The sequence below is a fragment of the Varroa destructor genome, unplaced genomic scaffold (genome assembly GCF_002443255.2).
Source record: "Varroa destructor unplaced genomic scaffold, Vdes_3.0 BEIS01000005.1, whole genome shotgun sequence".
NCBI lineage: Eukaryota > Metazoa > Arthropoda > Arachnida > Mesostigmata > Varroidae > Varroa > Varroa destructor.
In genome coordinates this window covers 24,148,778-24,169,592 of record NW_019211458.1, presented here as the reverse complement: position 1 = coordinate 24,169,592, position 20,815 = coordinate 24,148,778, and the positions used below count along the sequence as shown (strand labels likewise).

Genomic DNA, 20,815 nt, shown 5'->3' with positions numbered 1-20,815 from the left:
TGTTCCTGTATACTGTAAACTTTAAACTTTTTTTCCATGACTTTACATTTATGTAGGGTTACATACCATTACATATCGTTAAGCTTGTCAAATGAAAACATTACAGTGGCAACACAGCCGGCGGAACTAGTCCATATTAGATAAAAAGTAAGCTAAATTCAAGTAAGTTAGCTCTAAATATAATTTTGAGTTGTTAGCCATTTTTAACTAAATACTCTTCAAAATTAGCATAAGATCCTCTATTGTATCCGTATGAAATTTTGTTCCAAACATATTACTTGACCAATTTTTCGCGATGTTTCATTGTGTCTTTGCGCACTATTGTAGCAGAATTCATGAGGTACGCATGCTTGGCCTTATACCTGCGTAAATTTGGCTGTTATCTCCGACGTTGTGGACACGTGCTATTTTTTCACTTAAGGAGGCGTGTTTACTTTACAAGCCAAGTCTTAGATGGCAAAGATGTCTCTCTGTGGATCACGTCGCGGTCGTTTTCCTTTAGTAGGTCATTTAAAAGTGGAAAATGTTAGTCTTGTGTGTATGAGAAATTGCTTTTGGGAGTACGCAAGCGCCCTCCGTTAAGTGAAATTTTACATGCTTGAAACTTTATTTTGGCATGCTTTGTTGTTACTTGACATTCAATATTTGTTTTTTAGATCGGCTTTATGTAAATGTTAAAACAAAATGAGGAAATAAGAATGATTCTTATTGGTAGCACACGAGGTTTACGTATGTGTACTATCATTGCCTATGATGCAAAAAAACTTGGCCGTATTTACGATCGATCGGTGTAGTAATAACATCGACATTTACAACGCAGGCTTTGCTATCGGCTGACCTTAGGTGAGAAACTCCTTAGTTTTTGGCTCGAGATTCGTAAAACACGCTTACGAAAGCCGTCTAGTGAGGACTGTATGTCCACAGATTTGTGGCCTGCACGTGTTCGTCATCTAAATCTAATTACTTCCTTCTGTGAGAGAATGTAATGCAATTTTTTTAAATTTGAAACAGCAAAACTAAAACGTACGAATCGGTAACCGTTAGTACGCCGCACAGACCACAAAATACTCCAGCGAATACAATTTCAGGCCCTCTGCCAGAATCAGTTGATGCTCCTGTATCTCCTTCTTCGACCACGGGATCTTCGGCAAGCTCAACTTCAAGTGTGGACACCGTATCTGGGTCAATGATGGAGACTTCCGTACAAAAAAAGCAGGAAATACCCGAATTAGCAAAGGATCGTTCTCAAGAAAGTAGTGAGTAAATGATTGGGCTGGTTTTGTTCTTAACCGCACTATTAATAGTCCGACGATAAATGGAAAGCCTACGCGTCTACTAACTCCAAAGTGAGTATGGAACGTTTACACGGATACTGGTTTTATATACTATATATAACCAGTGTCTAGTCCATTTTTGTTAAGGTTTGTAGATACTCGATGACGCGAAGGATGTGTCGATCGCAATAGCGACGATACCATCCACGAGAAAACATACGCCTAAATCAATAACAACTAACATATAAGAACTCACCGGTAAGGCAGTCGTAGACCGCTACTGTCAAGTTCCGTATTCGTTCAAAGACATCACTTGGGAGGCAGCAAAACAACGTGAGAACGGTGGAAGTGTGCAGACTGTGCGAAATGTGACTGTTGCACGCAAGAGCTTGAGTAAACGATCTAATTCAAATATATTTTCAGCCTCCGAGCTTACTCATTCGGCACATACATCATATTTTAATTACTTCCTCCGTATATATAGTACGGCACCTAAATATACCGGTTATACAGGTATTCGCTACTTTTGGCAGCAAACAAAAGCCAATTTCTTCCACAGCAAAACAGTAAAATCACTATGGCGAACAACAGTGTGCCTGAAGACCTAACTACCTTTTTCAGCCGTTGCGCATTTACGTCCCAGTTTACAATTTTCAGCCATTTTTAGCTTTGATTTTTTTGGAATTTCTGACGGGGGTGTCAGTGTATATAATTTCATCAGAATTATGCGGTATATAGCGTAATTTAGCGACACGTCAACAAGGGTGCATCTGCCAGTATCGTTTGATGCAAGAAATAGTTTGCAGACATGCATAAGTCTGTAATCGTGGATAGTGGTTGTATAAATAAACACGACCGTCAGGAGTGACATTTCTAGTACGTGCAAAAACCTTTATATTATTGATTAAATACAATATTTAGAACGAAAACAAAAGTCCCAATATGGGCGCCGTTTCCTAAATATATATATATATATATATATATATATATATTTTACTCGTAATGGCGCAAGAAAGTGACAGAAGGAGCTAACGTTATAAATGCTTGACCAAAAAGTGTTGCTTCCGACTCGAACTCTTGGTCGCATGTGTAGCGAGTACCTCTTGCAATCTACAAACCGCAAGGTCCATATGTATCTTATAGTATATGACAATTGCTCTTGGAGTATTCAAATATATGCTCATTACTTGGACATCTTCCACAGGGTCTATAAATTTGAGCGACGCCAGTTAATAGCATTATAACTTAAACGACTTCGAATATGTAACACGTTGCCGGTATTACAGTACAAACAGCTCGACCAGGTGGAAGTCGAAGCTCCAGCGCAGAATCGTCAAGTTCCGGAAGCACGGTAGAGAGCTCTTCCGGGGGCGTTCCAAAACCTTATAGAGCCACCGGTTTCTACGTTAAAAGGGATGCAAATATTTCGAGGGAAATTAAAGAGGTTAAGCCCGACGCTCAGGGTGGTCCAAAGACACAAAAAGAAAGTTAACCTGAAGTTGCCAAGGATAGGGATCGCCTTAGGAACCTCGATGAGAGATACGTTCTTAGTCACCTGCGCCTGCTGCTTGATATACGTACATAAAGTAATCAGATGACGGTATACGACTAAGGACGAATGCAGAAAGTGACTCGATATTGTTGTTTCCGTTTCTATTAACGTAGATTTTCTTGTAGAACTGTAACCTTAAATTCGGCTATGATGGAATAATGTATAGGCGCTACCTACAAGGAATTAGAAATTTCATGTGATTATGTAGAACGTCCTTTACAACCGAAAGCGGCGCTGAGTCAATGCCTTTTATTTCCGCGGGAGATATCTTCATCCACGAGTTCGCCTTTTCCTTGTTTCTATTTTTCGTGTCTAGCAACAGACGACAACAAGTCGAGTAAGATTTTCAAAGCGCTATGCTTTAGATTTGCCGAGGTTATTCCTGATTCGTCAGCAAAAGCTGACGACGCAGCTGCCAACCTCGCAAATCAGTAGAGGTTACTGAATGAGAACGCCAGGAAGGTATCTAGAACAGGCACGGCATTATGTAGATGGTGTACACGCATCTTCTAGTGCGTTTCTATCAGCAAGAGTGCAGCCATATTGGTACAAATCTCAGTTCGAAAAAAGCTATCAACCGGGAAAATGAGTAATGAAAAAATAAGGGAAAGATTAATCGCTGCCAATATGGCTGCCGTGCTGTTTCTTAAAAAACATATGTCGATCTCGGATAGATTTCTAATAAGGACAAGTTATTGATGCTATATTTCAAGTTATTGACTTACATAGATACCATTAAGTAAAAACAAACTATCGAAAACGACTGTTGTACTAGCAGGAAGAGATTATCACTAGGAAGAGGGGAGCCTCAAGTGCCGCTAGTAAGTTGTCTAACAACTCAACAGCTTACTAGCGGCAATTGCTTAAATACACAGGATAGGGTTATTATTGTCGGATCACATAATCGCTTTCTCACGTCACACACAAAACTACACAGTAGAATCGTTTTTATACGTATGATTTAAATTTTTTTCACAAATAAGTTTTTTAAGCAAAAAAAGTTGGAAACATAATCGAATAACCGCAAGTACGAAATTATTTTTTGGTTCATATTATTCTCCGATCACGATAACGCAATATTTCTTCTCTGTCGACGTTATGTATATATTCGTAGCATCTAAAGTTGACTATTTTCAAAATGAACTAGTTATGGTTTCTCAGTCTGCGTGGGCTTATTATGGCCGATCGAATTTGTACCATCATCATGGTGCTACAGACGTTTCCGTTGATGACCATATTTTAGTTTATTGTTAGCGAAATTTGTAGGTCGAAAATGGTACAGATATTGGAACATGGCGGCGGCGAAGAAGTGGACGAGAGACATACACCATGAGTGCGCCTTATTTTTTTTTAACTGTGGACATTTTGTGGCGATTCAGAAAATATGAGCTTCCTCGAAGGCAAACAAATGGATGTTTTTATCGGTCTCGACGTAATTTGTACCTGTTATTGAAATAGTTTCATGTACTTCGATAACTGGTTGCAAGTTCGACACTTTTGCTTGTAGTTTCCAAATCGCAAGGTCCATCTTATCTAGTAATATATACGGACGATTGTTCATAAATATCTTGCATATCCTGCTTGGACATCTTCCACACATCCAGTTGACGCCAATTAGTACGGTTATTACCTAAATGATTATAGAATTTTCAAATATATAACACGTTGCCGGTATTGCAGTAAGAGCAGCCCGACCAGGTGAAAGTCAAGGTTCCAGTACGGAATCGGCAAGCTTGAAAGAGCCTTCTTCCGGAGGCGTTCCGAAGACTTACAAAACCCGTTTCTACGGTAAACAAGATATTAAGGGTATTCCAAGGGAAATTAAGGATATTAAGCCTGACACTTTGGGTGGTCTAAAGGGAACAAAAGAAGGTAAAGTTGCAAAGGATAAGGATCGTCCCGGGAAAGTCGGTGAGAGATATGTTTCTATTCACTTCTCTGCTGCCTTATGTATTTACATAAGGCAACCAAAATGCTAGTATATGCTTAAGAACGAATGCAGAAAGTATGGACTTTGCCTTCGATGTTATTGGTCCCGCTGCTATTAACGTAGATTTTCTTTGGGATAATGTAGACTCCGGTGTACTTATAAATTATGTGAAAATCAAACATTTTCTACAACGAAAGGCGCTCTTCCAGATCTGCGTCAGTGCGTTTTAATCCTGTAGCAAGCCTCTTTTGGTCATAAATACGCCCTTCCGTTGTTTATAGTATTCGTATCTAGCAATTGAGCAGTGTTCCAAAGCGCTGTGCTTTTTGATATGGCCGGCCATTCCTACATCTTCACGACGTAGGAGCTGTCGGTATTACGAGATTAACTCGAAACGCTAGCAAATTATCCCAGTACGTTTTCTTCGATTTCTCCGTTCTGTCGAACGACTTTGGAACGTGGCAAAAAAATTCACCAATCGGATATGCCCAATACGGAAATCTTCGTGGCATTCCCATATATTGAGTTGATTAATACATTGGTTACAGTAACGCGTTCTTTACACTCATTTATTGCAAATACATTTATTCGTTTATATATTTAGTTATTTTTGTCGTTTTCTTACTTTCTGCGGGCTTATGCCCGGTTCGATGTACCCTGAATCATCACAACGAGACGATCGTTTGACGCCCATATTTTTACTGTAAATACAGCGCGAATTACTATTATTATTATTATAAGAAAAACCTATGTACAGATTCTTACATGTAATGGCTGGGAAGAGTGGGTAAGGGTGGACGGGAGACAAACACCGCTTGCCTCTAATTTTTTTAAGCGACTAAAGATAGACTTGTCGGAGTAATCAGTGGACGTCTTGCGGCGACGAAATGGGCTTAAAATACACGTATTTTCTAACCTAAGGCAGTAAAGTAAGAGGTGACAATCTTAATTACGTCTGGCATGGCTTCCTTTGCTCATATGGAGCACCAGCCGATATGAAGGGGTAGTACGTAAGAGTAAAAATTTGCTCGCCCGACTAAATAAAAATTCACTGAATACGAATCGAATTCTATTTCTCCTTCTAAATCGAAACTGATACAAGCGATCAACTATTGTATCTTCGATATCTATGATATAGAAAATTGTTAGCTGTCTGAACTCAGGCTGTCGAGAGCCAAGTTAGCGTGCGTAGCGTATCAGTATTTTGTTGAAGCCGGTGGACATGAACGGGTTATCTACTTCGACCCTATGGTGGCGAAGAGAATGCTGAATTAAATAGTTTTTTTTTTAAAGAGTGTTAATGTTAATGAGTAATTTTCTTTGTTATGTGTTCTCCCGTCCCTTCTCCCTCCTCGACCTGATTATCGTCACTAAACTTTTATTAATAAGAAAATTATGCTATACATCAGATAACCAGGTGTTAAGCCTTGTTGACGAATAAATTACATTTGGTACCATTTTGGTGTTACCAAATGAGGTAGTCGATGAACGCGTTTCAAGCGGCAAGGTGTCGGTTGTAGCAGATGCAAGACTGAATACTCATACAGGGCCGAGGAAGCAGGAGCTTGCGGGCCGCACGGCCGGACAGCCGAAAGAGGCCGACAAGTCTACCGCGACTGGTCGAAGGGTCAAAGCTCCTGAGCCGTCATTCATATCCAGTAGCCTAAAAAGATCGAGCAGTTTAAAGACGCCAGAGACGTGGGAGATAGATAAATTAAAAGAGCCACAGCAAACTTATAGACCGAACAAACAAAAACTGGACAGCGCTGGAAAGCAAGGTAAAGATAAGCCCGACAACGCAGGTAAGGCATGTAAACAGGGTAAAGGCAAACCAAATCGTAGCGATAACGCGGGTAAAGAAACGTCTAATCATTCAGACAGAGCAAGTGTTTCTACTAGCTCAAATAAGTCGCAGTCGAAGACATCAGACGGAGCTGAAAAAGCAAATAAAGATAAACCAGATCGAGTCGACAAACAACCGAAGAATAAACTTAGTACCTTGGATGAGCTGGAAAGCTCTAAATGCTCGGATACGTCCGAAAAGTCAACCCAAACTACTAAACCGAAGAAACTAGGCCAAACCGGTAAACTTGGTGAAAAGTCTGGCTCTTTTGGTAGCTTGAAAAATTATTTAGGTACGTCCAAGACACCCATCGGTAAAATGGCCAAGAATACGTCGGGTCGACCCAAAATAAAAGACAGATCAGAAACGCCTAGCAGCAGCTTTGATATGTCAGAATCACCGAATACGGTTGATACTTTAGATAAGCAAAAGGGTAGCCGACCCAGTAAGACACACCAGGAGACAGCTAATCTTTCGGCCGACAACCCTCTCAAAAATAAACCACATAAAACCATCAAAATCGCAAAGCTTGGCAGTTCAGATGAAGCAGAGTTGCCATCCAGTTCCGAAAAGTCGCGACTGTATATTAGCTCGAGCATCACAAACCACGATGCAAAAAAAGGTCGGGTCCATAAGCCGATAGGAAGGCATGACGATGGAGGAAAAGTGAAAGAGATAGGTAAACGTGAGAACGAAAAGCTGGATTTAACTGGCGAGGAGAAAACCGCAAGATCTGATGAAAACGGTAAACCGACTAAGTTACACAGATTTGCTTTATCTACAAGCTCGGAAACCTTAGAACCCACAAGCACGTCCGACGTATGTAAAATGCGAAGGTCAGACCGCGATCGTAATTATCGTAAATCCTTCCTATCCAGCAGAGAAGATGGAGACGAGAAATCGAGGCAAAGGAAGAGAAAAAATGAAAAGATGTTCAAGGTCGACAATCATCGTACCCCGATCCAGTATATTGATGTCGGAAGAGTAGAAACCACAAAACCAAAACGGCATAACCGGAAACTTGGAAGACCTCCCACTTATCACAAGTATACCACGAAGCCACCGCGTTCCTATACTATGTCACCGTTAGTACATCACCCTTCGTACAATCTAAAAGAAGACAGTCTATCACCGCCTCGAACTGGTCGCCAACGGGGTAAAGTAGGTCAACCGAAAGGAGCCGGAATTTCACAAAGCGGTGTGTAACCATTCGATGGGTTCGATTTGCTTGGAAACGACATGCTAGAAAACATTGATAGTTTTTTTTCTGTACGTCGCTATTGCGGCAAGCAAGCGTGGATGGCCTTGTTTGGGGGGAGGCTAACTGTAGGCAGACGATTCAGTCAGTAGTTGAGGAGGGCGGGGTATGGCCGAAAGAGGCATCAGACTAAATGTACGTTTATATTATATATATATATATATATTAATACATGTTAATAATAACATGTGACATCTTAGCTAAGGCGATAACGGTTTAATCTAATTGAAATACTAATGACTGTTTATGGCGGAAATCAGCGAGATCGTTTGGGCTCAATTAAGATATGCTTTGAGAAAAGTGTATACGTTTTAGCGAAGCTTTGCGGTATCAGAAATTTTTCAAAAGAACGTAATGGGCGTGTGTGTGAAGTGTCGGGGTTCAAAAAGGATTTGCTAAGGACTCCGCCAACAACTAGAACGGTTTTTCTGTGCAGACTAAGGATTTAAGTTTTAATAACGTCTCCTCGTACGTTTGATTTCTCTCTACCATTGAATTAGGAATCGCGAAACAGAAGGTCAAAGCAATGGCTTGGACACAATCCGACTTGTTGGTTGGCCTCTCCTTTATCAACGCGGCAAGCGACAGCAATCAATGCACGAACGTGAAGTGCCGCACGTATTTGTTTATACAAATACTATCTGGTCCCTAAAATTACACTTAAAATAAGCTGCGGCGGAAATACTGCTAGCGGAAGCATTTTGATTACAGCCGCAAAGAAAATCGACCGTACAACCTTAAGTACTTAGGCTTTTTCCTAGTTTTCCAATACGAAATTGTAAATCGTCGTATTTGTCAACCTAGGTATTATTAACGAAGTTTCGCAGCGAAAGAGATGTTCGACCTGTGAAACTGACGTGCTCCTCATTGTGATATTGAGGCGGAAAATATTCGAAAAACTCAAGAAACAAAGTTCCATAAGCATAAACTCGTATGCTACCTATAAATATAGTTCCTCCGCTAACATGAACACGGTATTAGATGCCAACCTAATAAGTAAGAATGCACCGAAATAGGCTTGATGTTGGGTAAGAAGTATCTACAATTTGCTCCGAAATCAAACAAAATAAAACAGCAGCTGAAAAATAATGCATTTTAAGCTACTTTTGTCGTTTACTAGGAATTTTTTTTGCCTAACGAAGTTTCCGCTGACCCTGATCCAAGCTTGCGTTCCTCTTCTCTTGTTATAGATAGCTATTGTTTGGTGGAAACGGTCTGCAGGTCTGCTAAACTGTAATTTAAAATGCAAACGGTAGTTGGGCCTATTCAAGTCCTTTATTCGGGCTAATCAGTGTCAGGGACATCGTTCCAAATCCATTTCTGTCCGCATTTCCTACACTCGTGCAGATCAAGCAGTGACTACATTTTTTTTGCATCTTCACTTTCTGTCACTATGGCAAAAGCCTATATCGCAATTATACACTCGATACGTGGCAAAAATATTACTTAGTGGAGTGAAAAGAGGTGAAGAAAGTTTGAACTGGGTTAATAGTGGAATGAAAAGAAATGAAGGAAGTTTGAACTGGGTTGTCGATGGCCTTCACGCTTTGCTTGTCGTTGTTACTGGAATCGGCGGCGGTTAGTATGCTTTTTAGAACTAGGCTACATATTGTCACGGTTTTTTCTTTTAGGCCAGTCTGCAGAATCAGAAAAGCCTGCTGCACCTCAGGGCGTACCTTCTTCCTCGCAGCCTAAGCAGGAAGGTGGCGCGGTCCAAAAGACCACAGCTTTGTCGGGAGTCCGCGGCCGTAAAAAGCCTGATGGTAGGTGAAGTGCTTCGGAATCGCCAGTCCCTTTTGATATAAGTCAACCATAAAGAAAACCGATGGGTATTCACCTGGTTGGCTTGTTCATAGGAATATTGGTGTATGCTATTAAGTTCAGTACTCTGTGAAGAGCGTCGTGTGAAGTTTTCGTGTTGTATGAATATATATGATGAACTAATTACAATGTAGCTTTTATACTGCAGATTTGATTTTTTCAGCTCATTAGCACAGTCGATTACGTTTTCAGATCAGTTCGGTAAAGTCCATCTGGGAGACTCACAATTGAAGTCGCGCTCGGGCGCTTCAAGTGACTCAAGCAGTTCAGGCTCTGGTATTGATACGCGTTTGACTTCAATTACGGGTGGAATCATAAGTAGGGCAAACGAAATATTAATGTGTTCATTAGATAAGTACAGTATACCAATCCACTTTCTGACACCAATTTCAGAGTCAAACTTACTTGTTTCTAGTTGATGCTTGCTTTATCCATCATTCCAAGTAAAAGATTGTACATAGACCCACGTTTGGCTACTACGGTCAATAAGAATAGTTACGCGGAAGTGGGTGTAGCTGTTTTAACCGGACCATTTGGGACAGTCCGTTTGAAATTTTGTATTCATTGAGTTGAGTCATTTTTTAGCCATTGGGCGTTTACCAGCAAAAACTATGACGAAATATTAACCAATGTTAATTCCCAGAATTTTTTCAGCGTTGTGTGGTGAGTTTATCGTTCGCTGCTTTTCGAGAGCAAAACCAGTTATTGATTCGTGTGCACAGTCAGTGGATACTATACTCCTAACATTGGCAAGATACCTTCAACGTAATTAACCCATTTGTTCTAGACATTTTCTCTCTAATTTCAAACAATTCAAGTCAAGCTAGCTACTTTACAATTCGAGGAAACAGCTTAGCGCTCTTAGCGAATTGTTGTTATTGAAATCACAAAAGAAATAATGGTCAGTGCAGCTACTCTAGCTAACGTTACCTTTGCGTCTGCGGCATTCAGAGGAGACCCGGGACAATCGAAAGCTTATGCAAAAAGTCGGTACCATTTCAAAAAGAGCTGGAAAGTCGTCGTCAGGTTTGTTTACTAATCTTTTTCATCCTTTACGTCCATGAAAGGGCTGTCGATCGAGCTAGTCGTTACTACTGGGGTTCTACGGGCAATTGCGTTTAGTCATACATTGACCGTAAGAGTCTAGCTGTTCTGGGAACTCGTCACGAGTTCCCAAAACGGCTAGCGTACCTTACTATGAAAATGTACGTTTTCGAATGAATCTATAGATTGTTAACTATTATCTACTGCGCAACCCAATACAACAATTTGTCTTCTTACACCATTAATCATAATTTTTTTTAGACTTGAAGGACAGCCGGGGGAAACACAAGCTTGAAGGTAAGTACTAAATAACGGCTTTGTATGCAATGACTTTGCCTTAACCTCATCCGTGGCTATTTTTGCAAACGATTACTACTGCGCTTGCCTTATTCCGTGGTGTGACTAGGAGATGGTATGGTCGTTGCCTTGAATTTTCAAAAAAATTATTCAAAAAAACGTAATTACGTGCCACAAACAGAGGCTATACGGCCAATGGCGTAACTAGAAATCGCATCACCTCGTTCCGTTCTCAGTAGGAAGCAGTCATAAATATTTCCTATGTACGAGTCGATGTCTTTTTGCCCTAATTGTTGTTACAATTGAAATGGAAAACAAGAATTTTTCATTTCAATTCATTCGCGCGTAAGGCTTTTCGTTGTACCTTTGCCAAACCGAACATTTCTTTCAGCAAGTTTTCAAAATTGACGTACCAGTAACTTGCCTATCGCACAGATCAGTCGTATGAGCATGAAAAGTACCAAGAACGGTCCTAATTACGGTAAATAAACCGAGCACGTTTGGCGCACATGCAAAAAGTCCGCAGAGGCAAGATTTCGCAGTCATCAAAAAGCTAGATACCGAACATCATTTTGCCCGAAAATTAGTACGTCCAAATTTCGGAGCTGAGAACTCGGTGCCGCAGTACCCTTACGCCATATATATATATATATATATATATATATATATACACATATATATATATATATATACATATATATAACGCGTAATGTTACGAATGAAACGAACGTGATGTATGTCAGGGTTGAACATTTTATTCGTAGCCTTTATTCTACCACCCTGTAGTTCATGATGAGGTTCTTTTAATAATTCCCAAAGTAGTTCCAACTTCCACGTCGACATTGTGCAGCAAGAAACCGTATCAGAACTCACTTTACACTCTTGAATCAACCAGTCGACTTTTCTCTGGAATTTCGACTTTGTGGTCGTAGCTTAAAATTCAGCCGAAACAAACTCTACAGTTTTTTCGAAGTAACGTAAGGTACCTATGGAAAACCACCTATTCAGAGAAAAGTTCAACTAACAAGCAAAGCCTCATCCGCGGACCCTCCAGAATGAGCATCAACCACCCCATACCAGCTGAGGGTAACGATAAAAATCGCCTTCTCAATGCAATATGTAATAGATAGATGGATGTATATACAAATACGTATACTCATTGTGAGACTATTATTGGTTAAATAGTTCTTAACATCCATTGTTTTCCTTGATGCTTGGTGAGATTTGGCTGTTGTTACAGACAAACTTGGGCGAGCAGTTCCTCCTAAAAAACCGACGAGATCGCCTAGCAAGGAAGGCAACGTAAAGCGCGGTACGTGTCCACCTTAATCGCTAGTCGAGTCATTGTCAAGGATTAAAATGTACGAATCTGTATGACGTGATCGGTCCCGTGTTTGTAAATTGCAGGTTATATTGCTACAGGCAGGATTCAACAACTTTTGCAGAAGACAACCGATCGTTCTCGGCCACGAGTTAAACTTCCTGGTCCTTTCCAGTCGAGCTCTAACTCGTCAGGTTCGTTCGGCTCGACTTCAAAGCCGGCGAAATCGAAATCGAGCAAAAAATTCAAAAAACCTGGTATTCTTGCCACTAATTACATTCACTTGATTAGCTATTAATTAATATTTAATTAAAAACTATGTCAGTATGCTTCGGTAACTAAGATTAACGAACTGGGCCCAGAACCATGAAACGTTTTGTACCTTTGTATTATCATTGCAGCATAATCAACCGGACATTGCAAGGATTTCCATTGAGTGGACAAAAAACCGCATTGAAATCTTTAGTTTAGCTGATATTAGCCACGCAATAAGCGGCTATACTACATAAAGGAGCCGGTAGATGTGTATATTGGTTCCATTTTTTCGATCGATAACCTGTGGTGTTCGGGTGAAAGAAAAACTAAATTAGCGAAGTCAGGGAATTCAGCATAGGTTCAAACATGACCCGGCGAGATCTACCGAGAGACATACAGCGGATGTACGAGAATTTTCTATCGAAACCCTCACAATTTTTTGCCAGATAGCCAAAAATGGGCTCTGGCATTCTCATCGTGAAAAGACTGTTCATTGATTCGGTCATTTTTTTTCAACAACACGCTCCAATCTTGATAGTTGATGACAGTATAGTTTCAATCACGCCAAACACAGGCATCAGCTTTTTTCGCGTCGGTCTGGGCTTTTCCACAGATCATAAAGCATTTTTTTTCATTTTTTTTATGTTTACATTATTGTCCCAAAAAAGATAAAACAAATGTTTGATCGCGCGAGATCAACCGCTATACAAATAAGTCGATTTCGTTGCGTGTCTGTTCCATCTGCAGACGGAAAGCCGCATCAAATGAGGTTTAATTTTATTTTCATCATTTTTTTTTATTAAAAAAAACAGCATTAAAAAGCACCCCAGCATTTTTTTGTAGCCAGGCTTCCTTAGTTTGGTGATGTATGTATAGTTCCTTGGCAATATCATAGGTACCCACGTGCCGTCCGACACGACGGTAGGTATCTATGGTCGCTGTCGAAATAATAACTTTTTCTAGGATTCGGAAAGCGACATAATTATCTTTGGGCCGCTTCTGTGTTATATATGTATATGTATATATATTTCTGTATATATCTATTTTATGTTTTTGTGTTTATGGTTAACATGTGTTATCGGAAGAAACGGCCCAGTGTTAATCATAAACACGATTTTCATTATCAAACATTTTCATGAACAGAATTTGTCCTTTTGTGATAAAATCATTAATATTTTGATTTTATCACATCACACGTAATACAACACACACACATCATCACCCATATAAAAAAAAAAGCAAAAGGACAGATTGCGAAACACCAAATCTCAGCATCTAAGTGACACAAATGCTGATGCGACCCATATCCCGGTAAAGGTAATAAATTAGCTAAGAGTAATAGCAAGAGAAAGCCATTGGAAAGGCAACTGAGCTGGAACTGGGTGTGACCAATCGTTAAATATTCCTGTATTTGCATACTGACTGAACCACAGACAAATGTCCCTAGTTCCGGATTGCTTGCTTTTGCTATCATTTGGAAACTGGGTTGAAAGTTCGCGTATGATTTGTTGCGTAATACAAACTTTTCCGAGGGCATTCCAGATAGAATGGCCATCAAGCTCAAAAAGGTATTACATGCTGTAAGATAATGATACAACCACCTCTTAGAATTGCACATTTGGATTCCTCTCACAATTATATTGTGACACATAATCAAATGTATTTATTCGTGTTTCTAGAGAAACAAGCCTCGGAGGTTGCCAAAGGCAAACGTGCAGGTCCAGTGCCCCAGGGCTCTGTCAAAGGCTCACGTATCAACGACACTGCAAAAAAACCAACTGAACCCAGTTTAACTGGTACACATAGTAAGATCTTGATATAGATGAATGGCGTTGATCGTTTGTAGAAAATTGTTCTTTCTGGTAAATAGAAAAATTCGCATATGTTTATGACAACGAATGTACTGTGTACCTGGTTATTTCTCCAAGAGTTTGTTTATCGGATATATATATATATATATATATATATATATATATATATATAGCATAGACGTGAAATGAAATGCCATTACGGCTTATTTAGGCTGAGTACCTATGAAAACATTCTGAAACGAAAATTAGGTCATCTCTAATCCTATTTCATGAACGTTCCCGGTAGGATAGGTCAATAGGTTTTGACAACCTATTTAGTCCGTACCGGGAATCTTGCATGCGTTGTCGTTCACTTTAATAACGGTCCCTAGACTACGGGTATTACGAAGTAAGTTCATTTAAAATTGAGATTAAAAACCTAATTTTTCAAATGAATGTTTTCTTTCAAAAAACCCACGGTAAATTGTTTTATATTCTTAGCTTTTATTAACGTGGTAGAACATCTCAAGCGTCGCGCTCAGATCGGTTCCGTACGCTTCACTAAGCTTCCCGTTTATCGCCTTAATGATGCTACTGTTCTTCAGGCGTATTAACTATTGAAATACTATTGGCGAAATTTTAAAGAAAACCCACAATAAATGCAATAATAAAATAAGCAATTTTTCAACGTCGAACGAGGCTTTATAAATTTATAATGTTTCGTTATCAGGACAGACCTGAAATAAACGACAGTTTGGATGTCCCTCCACAACGTGAAGTGCAGGATATTGGGGTTTGAGAAAAATATAATTACATTTTGGTCTTTGCAGTTCAAGATGGTAGCCCTGTCCGAGGGCCGAAACCCAAAAGCGTTATGATAGATAAAGGCCTGAAAATCGGTGTTTCATCTGAAAAACGTAAGGCTTTATAAATAATTCATTTATATGATTGCTTTGATGTTCTTCATTAATGTATGTAACATAAACACATTGTTCTAACAGATTTCTCCATATCCGAGCACAAACACTAGCACAGAATTGCTTGCAGACGCAGTATTTCATATAGATTTCGCTCTCCACTCCCTCGATCGTATTCCTGCCAGCGATTTCGTTTGTCAGCCCAGCCTGTCAGCTTCAAAATAAGCACTATTCTGACTTAGAAGCAGATGATCATAGTCCGACTATAGGTAACAATTTTCGATAGCGATCTTTCCGTAAAGCTATCGCCTGTATGATTTATTTCAGCCCTGGAAAAGCGACAGGCGCCAGAGTTAGGAAAACAAATCGAGCCACTTCCATCCAGGCCATCAGGTATCTATACCTGAAATTTATTCCTTTAACGAAATAACACAAACGTAGAGCATACGCACACCCCCTTACAAACTACAAATATTTACTTCTAGTAGTGGCATTGCTTCAAACGGGGGGCTCCAGCATAAACGTTTAGCAGGCAAGCATACTGTCACCACTGCATCAGTAAAGGGATTGTTGTTATCTGGTGACCCACTTTGACCAAAACTATTCGCTACAACCGAATATATCACCATTCGTACCGGCGATCATGTTTTACAAGAAGCCGTTCAAACGTTTGCTGATAGTACCAGCAGACGGACCAAGGCTGTTGTTACCCGTATGCACTAGCTTTAGTTAATCGGAATATGCTGTAATACTGTTGTTTATTTATGTTCAAATACGAGCAGGAAAATCACCAGTAGAACCAAATAGCGGAAAAGGGAAAAAAATAAATAAAGGCCTCGCAAACGACACAGCTCTCTCAGGTATTTGTTTAGGTTATTTGGTTTATATATATAGATATTTATTATAATATATTGTTTAATACAATTCTACTATATATACCATGCTATAATACTATATTCATACCATGCTACAAAAACGAATTTCTTATTTGAATTGGTTGAACGTTGGGTGTGAGAGATCTCAATGTAAGAAAACAATGTTTGTCTTTATAGGCTAAAATACAAAGTAACATTTGATCAATAGCTCAAGTAGACAGTGGATATCGTAAAACACCATTTTTGCCATTTACCAATATAACAGTGCCTTATCTGTCTATTCAGATGACAACCGTTTATTGCCGCTTGCATTGCTGACCGTTCACTGGCTAAAGAAACATAAATTATATGCCAATGAGTGGCCGAGTTGTCGTACGACCTAGATCCAACCATTTATAGAAGTCTTTTACTTCAAAATTGTCGCCAAATGTAACAACCCAAATTGTGGGTCGAAGAAAGTGTTTACGGAATGTATAGCCGTCGTTGTCTACCTTGCTTCATGTCTAGACAGAGCAGTTTTGCCAGACAATACTATTAATGATTGTGTAGTAGCCACTATTTTGTTAATACTTATTAGCTTTATGCACAAAATAGGCTGTTTCCGAGGATTGGCAACCTGGGTCCTAATAAAAATCAAATGTATTTTCAGTAACTCTCCCTGGTCACGATAGGGGGTTCAGCCGACCCGGCGACAGCCTTAAGCAGTCGATAGAGTCACCGCCCGCAACCTCACCCCCAGGTAAGCTTTCTTTTTAATCATTAGATCTTTGTACAATGTTTTATATTGTTTATACTTCCTAAATTAATCATTGAGGTTAGAGAAAATTTCTGCAGTTTGCTCCTCGACAGAATGCCAAACACTGGCGCAATGAGGTCGCCCGAAATCCTATAAAAAAAATTTATAAAATTGCACCAATTTAATTGTGCAGATTTATATAACTAAACATGAGCTAGTGCATCGTGGGCTAAAACCAGCCCAAAAATTCGGCATTATGCGTGATTATTTAAATAATGCTTATTGGTAGACTGTTATGACAGAGTAGACTTTAGTATACAATGGTTACAGAGAACTTGACCATTAAGCAGCCACTTCGCTACCCTCTTCGGGCTAATACCCCCTAAACCATGCAAGTCATATCCTTTTTAGGATCGAGAATCCTTCGTTTGTCATCGAAAGCCATTGAGCAGAAGTTTGGAATAGAAGTCTCGACAAAGCGACAACGGCAGCTAATTAGTCTTATTGCTAATATAACAATAACCTCAAGGGTATTTGAAGAGGGACAATAGATAGGAAAAATTGCAGCCGAGTCGTACAGATTATTTTTTGTAAGTATATATTTATTTCTTGGTATATAGTATTTGCTGTTGCGGGTCAATATGCCACGTATACAGACAGGACTGGTAAGGCCATTAACTAGTTCACGATCGTAGTCGAATCCCAGGGTTCACCATGTATAGGGCAATCGAATCTTTGTATACGATTGTATCTATAAAATGAGTGACCCTGGTAATTAATCTAGAATGGGTCTAGAAGCGAGAGGCGAGAGTAGAAGAATAGCGGACTCGTTTTTCTTTTTTCAGTCGACGTATTAAAATTACGCTTATAGCCTATGTACAAGAACTACTATAAATATGGTAGGCTTTCCGCCGGTCAGGTCTTCCTGCCCACATGATCAGATTATGGCGCATTGAATCCTGTAGGGTACCACTGACATTGTTTTAGCATTGTGGATGTTTATTCTTTCCTAGACTAACACTACGATGTATTCTGTTATATGTGATAGATCTAACATTATACATGTTTAGCGTTAGGATACTATAACGCGGTACATGGCAAGTCAATGTAACGTATATACAGTATACAGGTTGACGTGATTTTTCTTATTATTTTTATTTAATATTTGAATCTAGAGCATTTCTTATTTTATTGATAGTCAAAAGGAAGCTTACCGATTTGCTTGGGACCTATCAGATAAGGAGGCGCTCTCCTTGGAGTTACTGAATCGTGCAAATCTAAACGGGTTGTACAGTATGTGATTCTCTATATATATATATATATATATATATATATATAGATGTGACTCGGCGAGAAGTTTTCATTTAAATTCCCTACAAACGCGAAATTAGGCGCACTGGTAGTTTGCTATAGTTACTAGATTATGTTAAAAAGTAATAATAATATATAAATTATACCACTTTTTATATAATTGTGTATATAGCAATTATATCTGATGGCGTTTCCTTTTAACGTAGTTCCAAGTATGCTTAAGTTACAGCGTATTTTTTTCGAGTTGTTCGTCGATAGCTTCACTTCAGCGAATGCTTTTAATTAAAGGTCAGAGTACCCAACATATTAAGCTCTAGCTGGTATTTCCAATAACAGTGCACTATTTCGATTTTGTCACAATTGCTCACATTATTCAGTGCGTTCTATAGAAAAGATGTTGAACACCAACATTTCAATTGTGAGGCCAATTTTTTTGTACTGTAAAATTGTAAATGTACGAGAAATCACGGCGAGTTACCTTGTCCAAAGTTCAATATCATGCTGACCAGCCCTGCTTATTTTTATTAGATTAACTGTTGCGCATTATTAAAATTATTATATTGAGTTTAATTTTTAATAGGGAAGAAATACAGTTTACATTAATTATAAGAAGAGAGACATGCTCATGAAGTGCTAGCGTCTGCTGCTTATCCGGTTGGGCTCAGTCTGCGATACATGGGTCTTTTTATTTTCATGCTAGTCGCCGGAATAGCCCAGTTGCGTCCGATGCTTAGGAAAATCCAGTTGTAGTGTTTGATGAAACTTGAAACAATTATTCGCTTTAACTGATTGCAGCTGAAGTGAGGCATCAAGGAAGTTTTCACGTTCCTGTGGATCCTACATCTACCGACCCAAGGAGTACGACAACGTCATCTCAAGTCCTCGAAGGCAGATCCAAAACCCGTAAGCTTTCGGAAAGCTCCGGAGGGCCTATCGGTGATCACACGAAGAATCTTTGTTTACAGATACTTCAGGAACTCAGCCAGAACGGAGGTGAACGAGAAAAGCATTTACGACCATTGCTTGAAAAACTGCAGCGCGGGATCCCACTTAATTCGGTCGAAAAAGCGGTCATCAATAGATACATTAACGCGGAGCAGGACAGGAAAAAACAATTCTCTTTATTTGAGCAATTCAAGAAATCAAGATCAAGTGGTACATCATAATGATTGGTTTCTCCACTCTACCCCATTGTTTTCCCCCCATTGTTTTCCTTCTTTTGGATTTACATTTTTTTCCACAGGGCAATGACAATGGGCGCCTGACGTTCGTGCATTCAGGGCACTTTTTTACTACATAGAATGGCGTATGATACAAATGAGGTCCGGGTCGAGGTGAGGCTGGAATAGCCTATAACGTGGAATTCACGCAATTATGGCTTTTGATACTCCTTGCAACCCATACAGGAGAAAGTAAAATTGTTTTGGTCGTGCAAAGGGGGCCGTTAATTAAGAAATTCTCGATTTATGTGCATTTTCTTGGGCACGAACTAGGGCACGAACCAAAGTCGATTTTGAAGATTTAGATTCCTATGATGGCATAAATGTGTTAATTTTTTTGAGGCAATTAAAAACACGTCTGACAACCCTCGGCCCTGGTCTTTATCTATCCCCGTTGCGGTTCAAGCGCGACTGACGTGTTATTCACACCGGACAAATACGCCTCCTTTCGTAGTACAAATAAAGCATTAGTTGCCCTCTTAAATTCCTGGTAAATGGATAACCAAAGCTTCATAGTGGTGCTTTATTGGTGAGAGAGCGTATTCTATTTCGATGACCTTGTTTTTTGAAGAAACCTTAACAAGCTGAGGGATTCGACAAGCGTCTTTTTTCATTCCCTCAATGAACATCCGGTGCTAAAAAAAGCTTTCTCTCTGCGTTTTTTTTTCTTGTAAACTATTTAGCACCTGGGACCGCGCGCGCACGTCGAAGATACAAGGAAAACTGGTTAATGGAATATAATTACGGTCACCTCCCGCCATTCACCGTGTTCATCTTATTGCTTGTCGCCATTATCTTACATATTGTTCGGATACAGCTTCCCGAAATCGCCGATTACTATTGAGCTTTCTGAGATTTTTAAGTGGAAAAACCCTCAAAACCGGGCACCCGTTTGAGACGTGCATTGTCACAAGGCTACGGAATATACGTGCTTAATATTATAACACTATAATTACTAATAAAATCAAAGTATTCACGCAGAAAGCACCGTTAAAGTCTGGGTCAACTGTTCTCTGAGGAGGAAGAATGTACACATAAGAGCATACATACAATCACTGATTCACAGACGTCTTTAATTGCCTGAATGATTCTTTTAGCAGCAAAACTTACCACTTATCCTTATACGAATCCGTATGAATACAGCCGACAGTGACTTAGTATGATGGTAATATACTGGCCTTTATTGTTTCTTGATTAGGTTCTTTTGGAAAATTACTTAGTCTGACTGTAAGGATAATCTTACAATCGTCTTAAATGAAAAAAATAGTTCTGTTCGGAAAGCAAAAGTAAACATACTCAGGATAACGCATAATCTGATTATTACTCACAAATACATAAGAGACGAGCGTAGCATAATTACTTAATAAATTA

The 20,815-nt window shown here is 39.5% G+C and overlaps 1 protein-coding gene across 14 annotated transcripts in view; it reads left to right on the top strand.

The window, feature by feature from the left end:
* Window positions 1–20,617, top strand: part of LOC111251930 (uncharacterized) — a 25,629-nt gene extending 5,012 nt beyond the window's left edge. For 3 of the 14 annotated variants that reach the window (XM_022809075.2, XM_086990571.1, XM_086990574.1), the window contains exons 4-20: window positions 1,089–1,256; window positions 4,507–4,737; window positions 6,238–7,797; window positions 9,489–9,620; window positions 9,871–9,996; window positions 10,333–10,443; window positions 10,630–10,704; window positions 10,984–11,019; window positions 12,242–12,331; window positions 12,427–12,597; window positions 14,275–14,400; window positions 15,216–15,302; window positions 15,630–15,695; window positions 16,085–16,162; window positions 16,827–16,916; window positions 19,020–19,379; window positions 20,128–20,617. In XM_022809075.2, the coding sequence (XP_022664810.1) occupies window positions 1,089–1,256; window positions 4,507–4,737; window positions 6,238–7,797; window positions 9,489–9,620; window positions 9,871–9,996; window positions 10,333–10,443; window positions 10,630–10,704; window positions 10,984–11,019; window positions 12,242–12,331; window positions 12,427–12,597; window positions 14,275–14,400; window positions 15,216–15,302; window positions 15,630–15,695; window positions 16,085–16,162; window positions 16,827–16,916; window positions 19,020–19,379; window positions 20,128–20,288 (3,668 nt within the window). In that variant the 3' untranslated portion in view covers window positions 20,289–20,617. The remainder of the gene's footprint in view (window positions 1–1,088; window positions 1,257–4,506; window positions 4,738–6,237; window positions 7,798–9,488; window positions 9,621–9,870; window positions 9,997–10,332; window positions 10,444–10,629; window positions 10,705–10,983; window positions 11,020–12,241; window positions 12,332–12,426; window positions 12,598–14,274; window positions 14,401–15,215; window positions 15,303–15,629; window positions 15,696–16,084; window positions 16,163–16,826; window positions 16,917–19,019; window positions 19,380–20,127) is intronic. The other 11 variants (XM_086990575.1, XM_086990576.1, XM_086990573.1 and 8 more) reach the window with 11 other exon arrangements.
* Window positions 20,618–20,815: the final 198 nt, after the last annotated feature.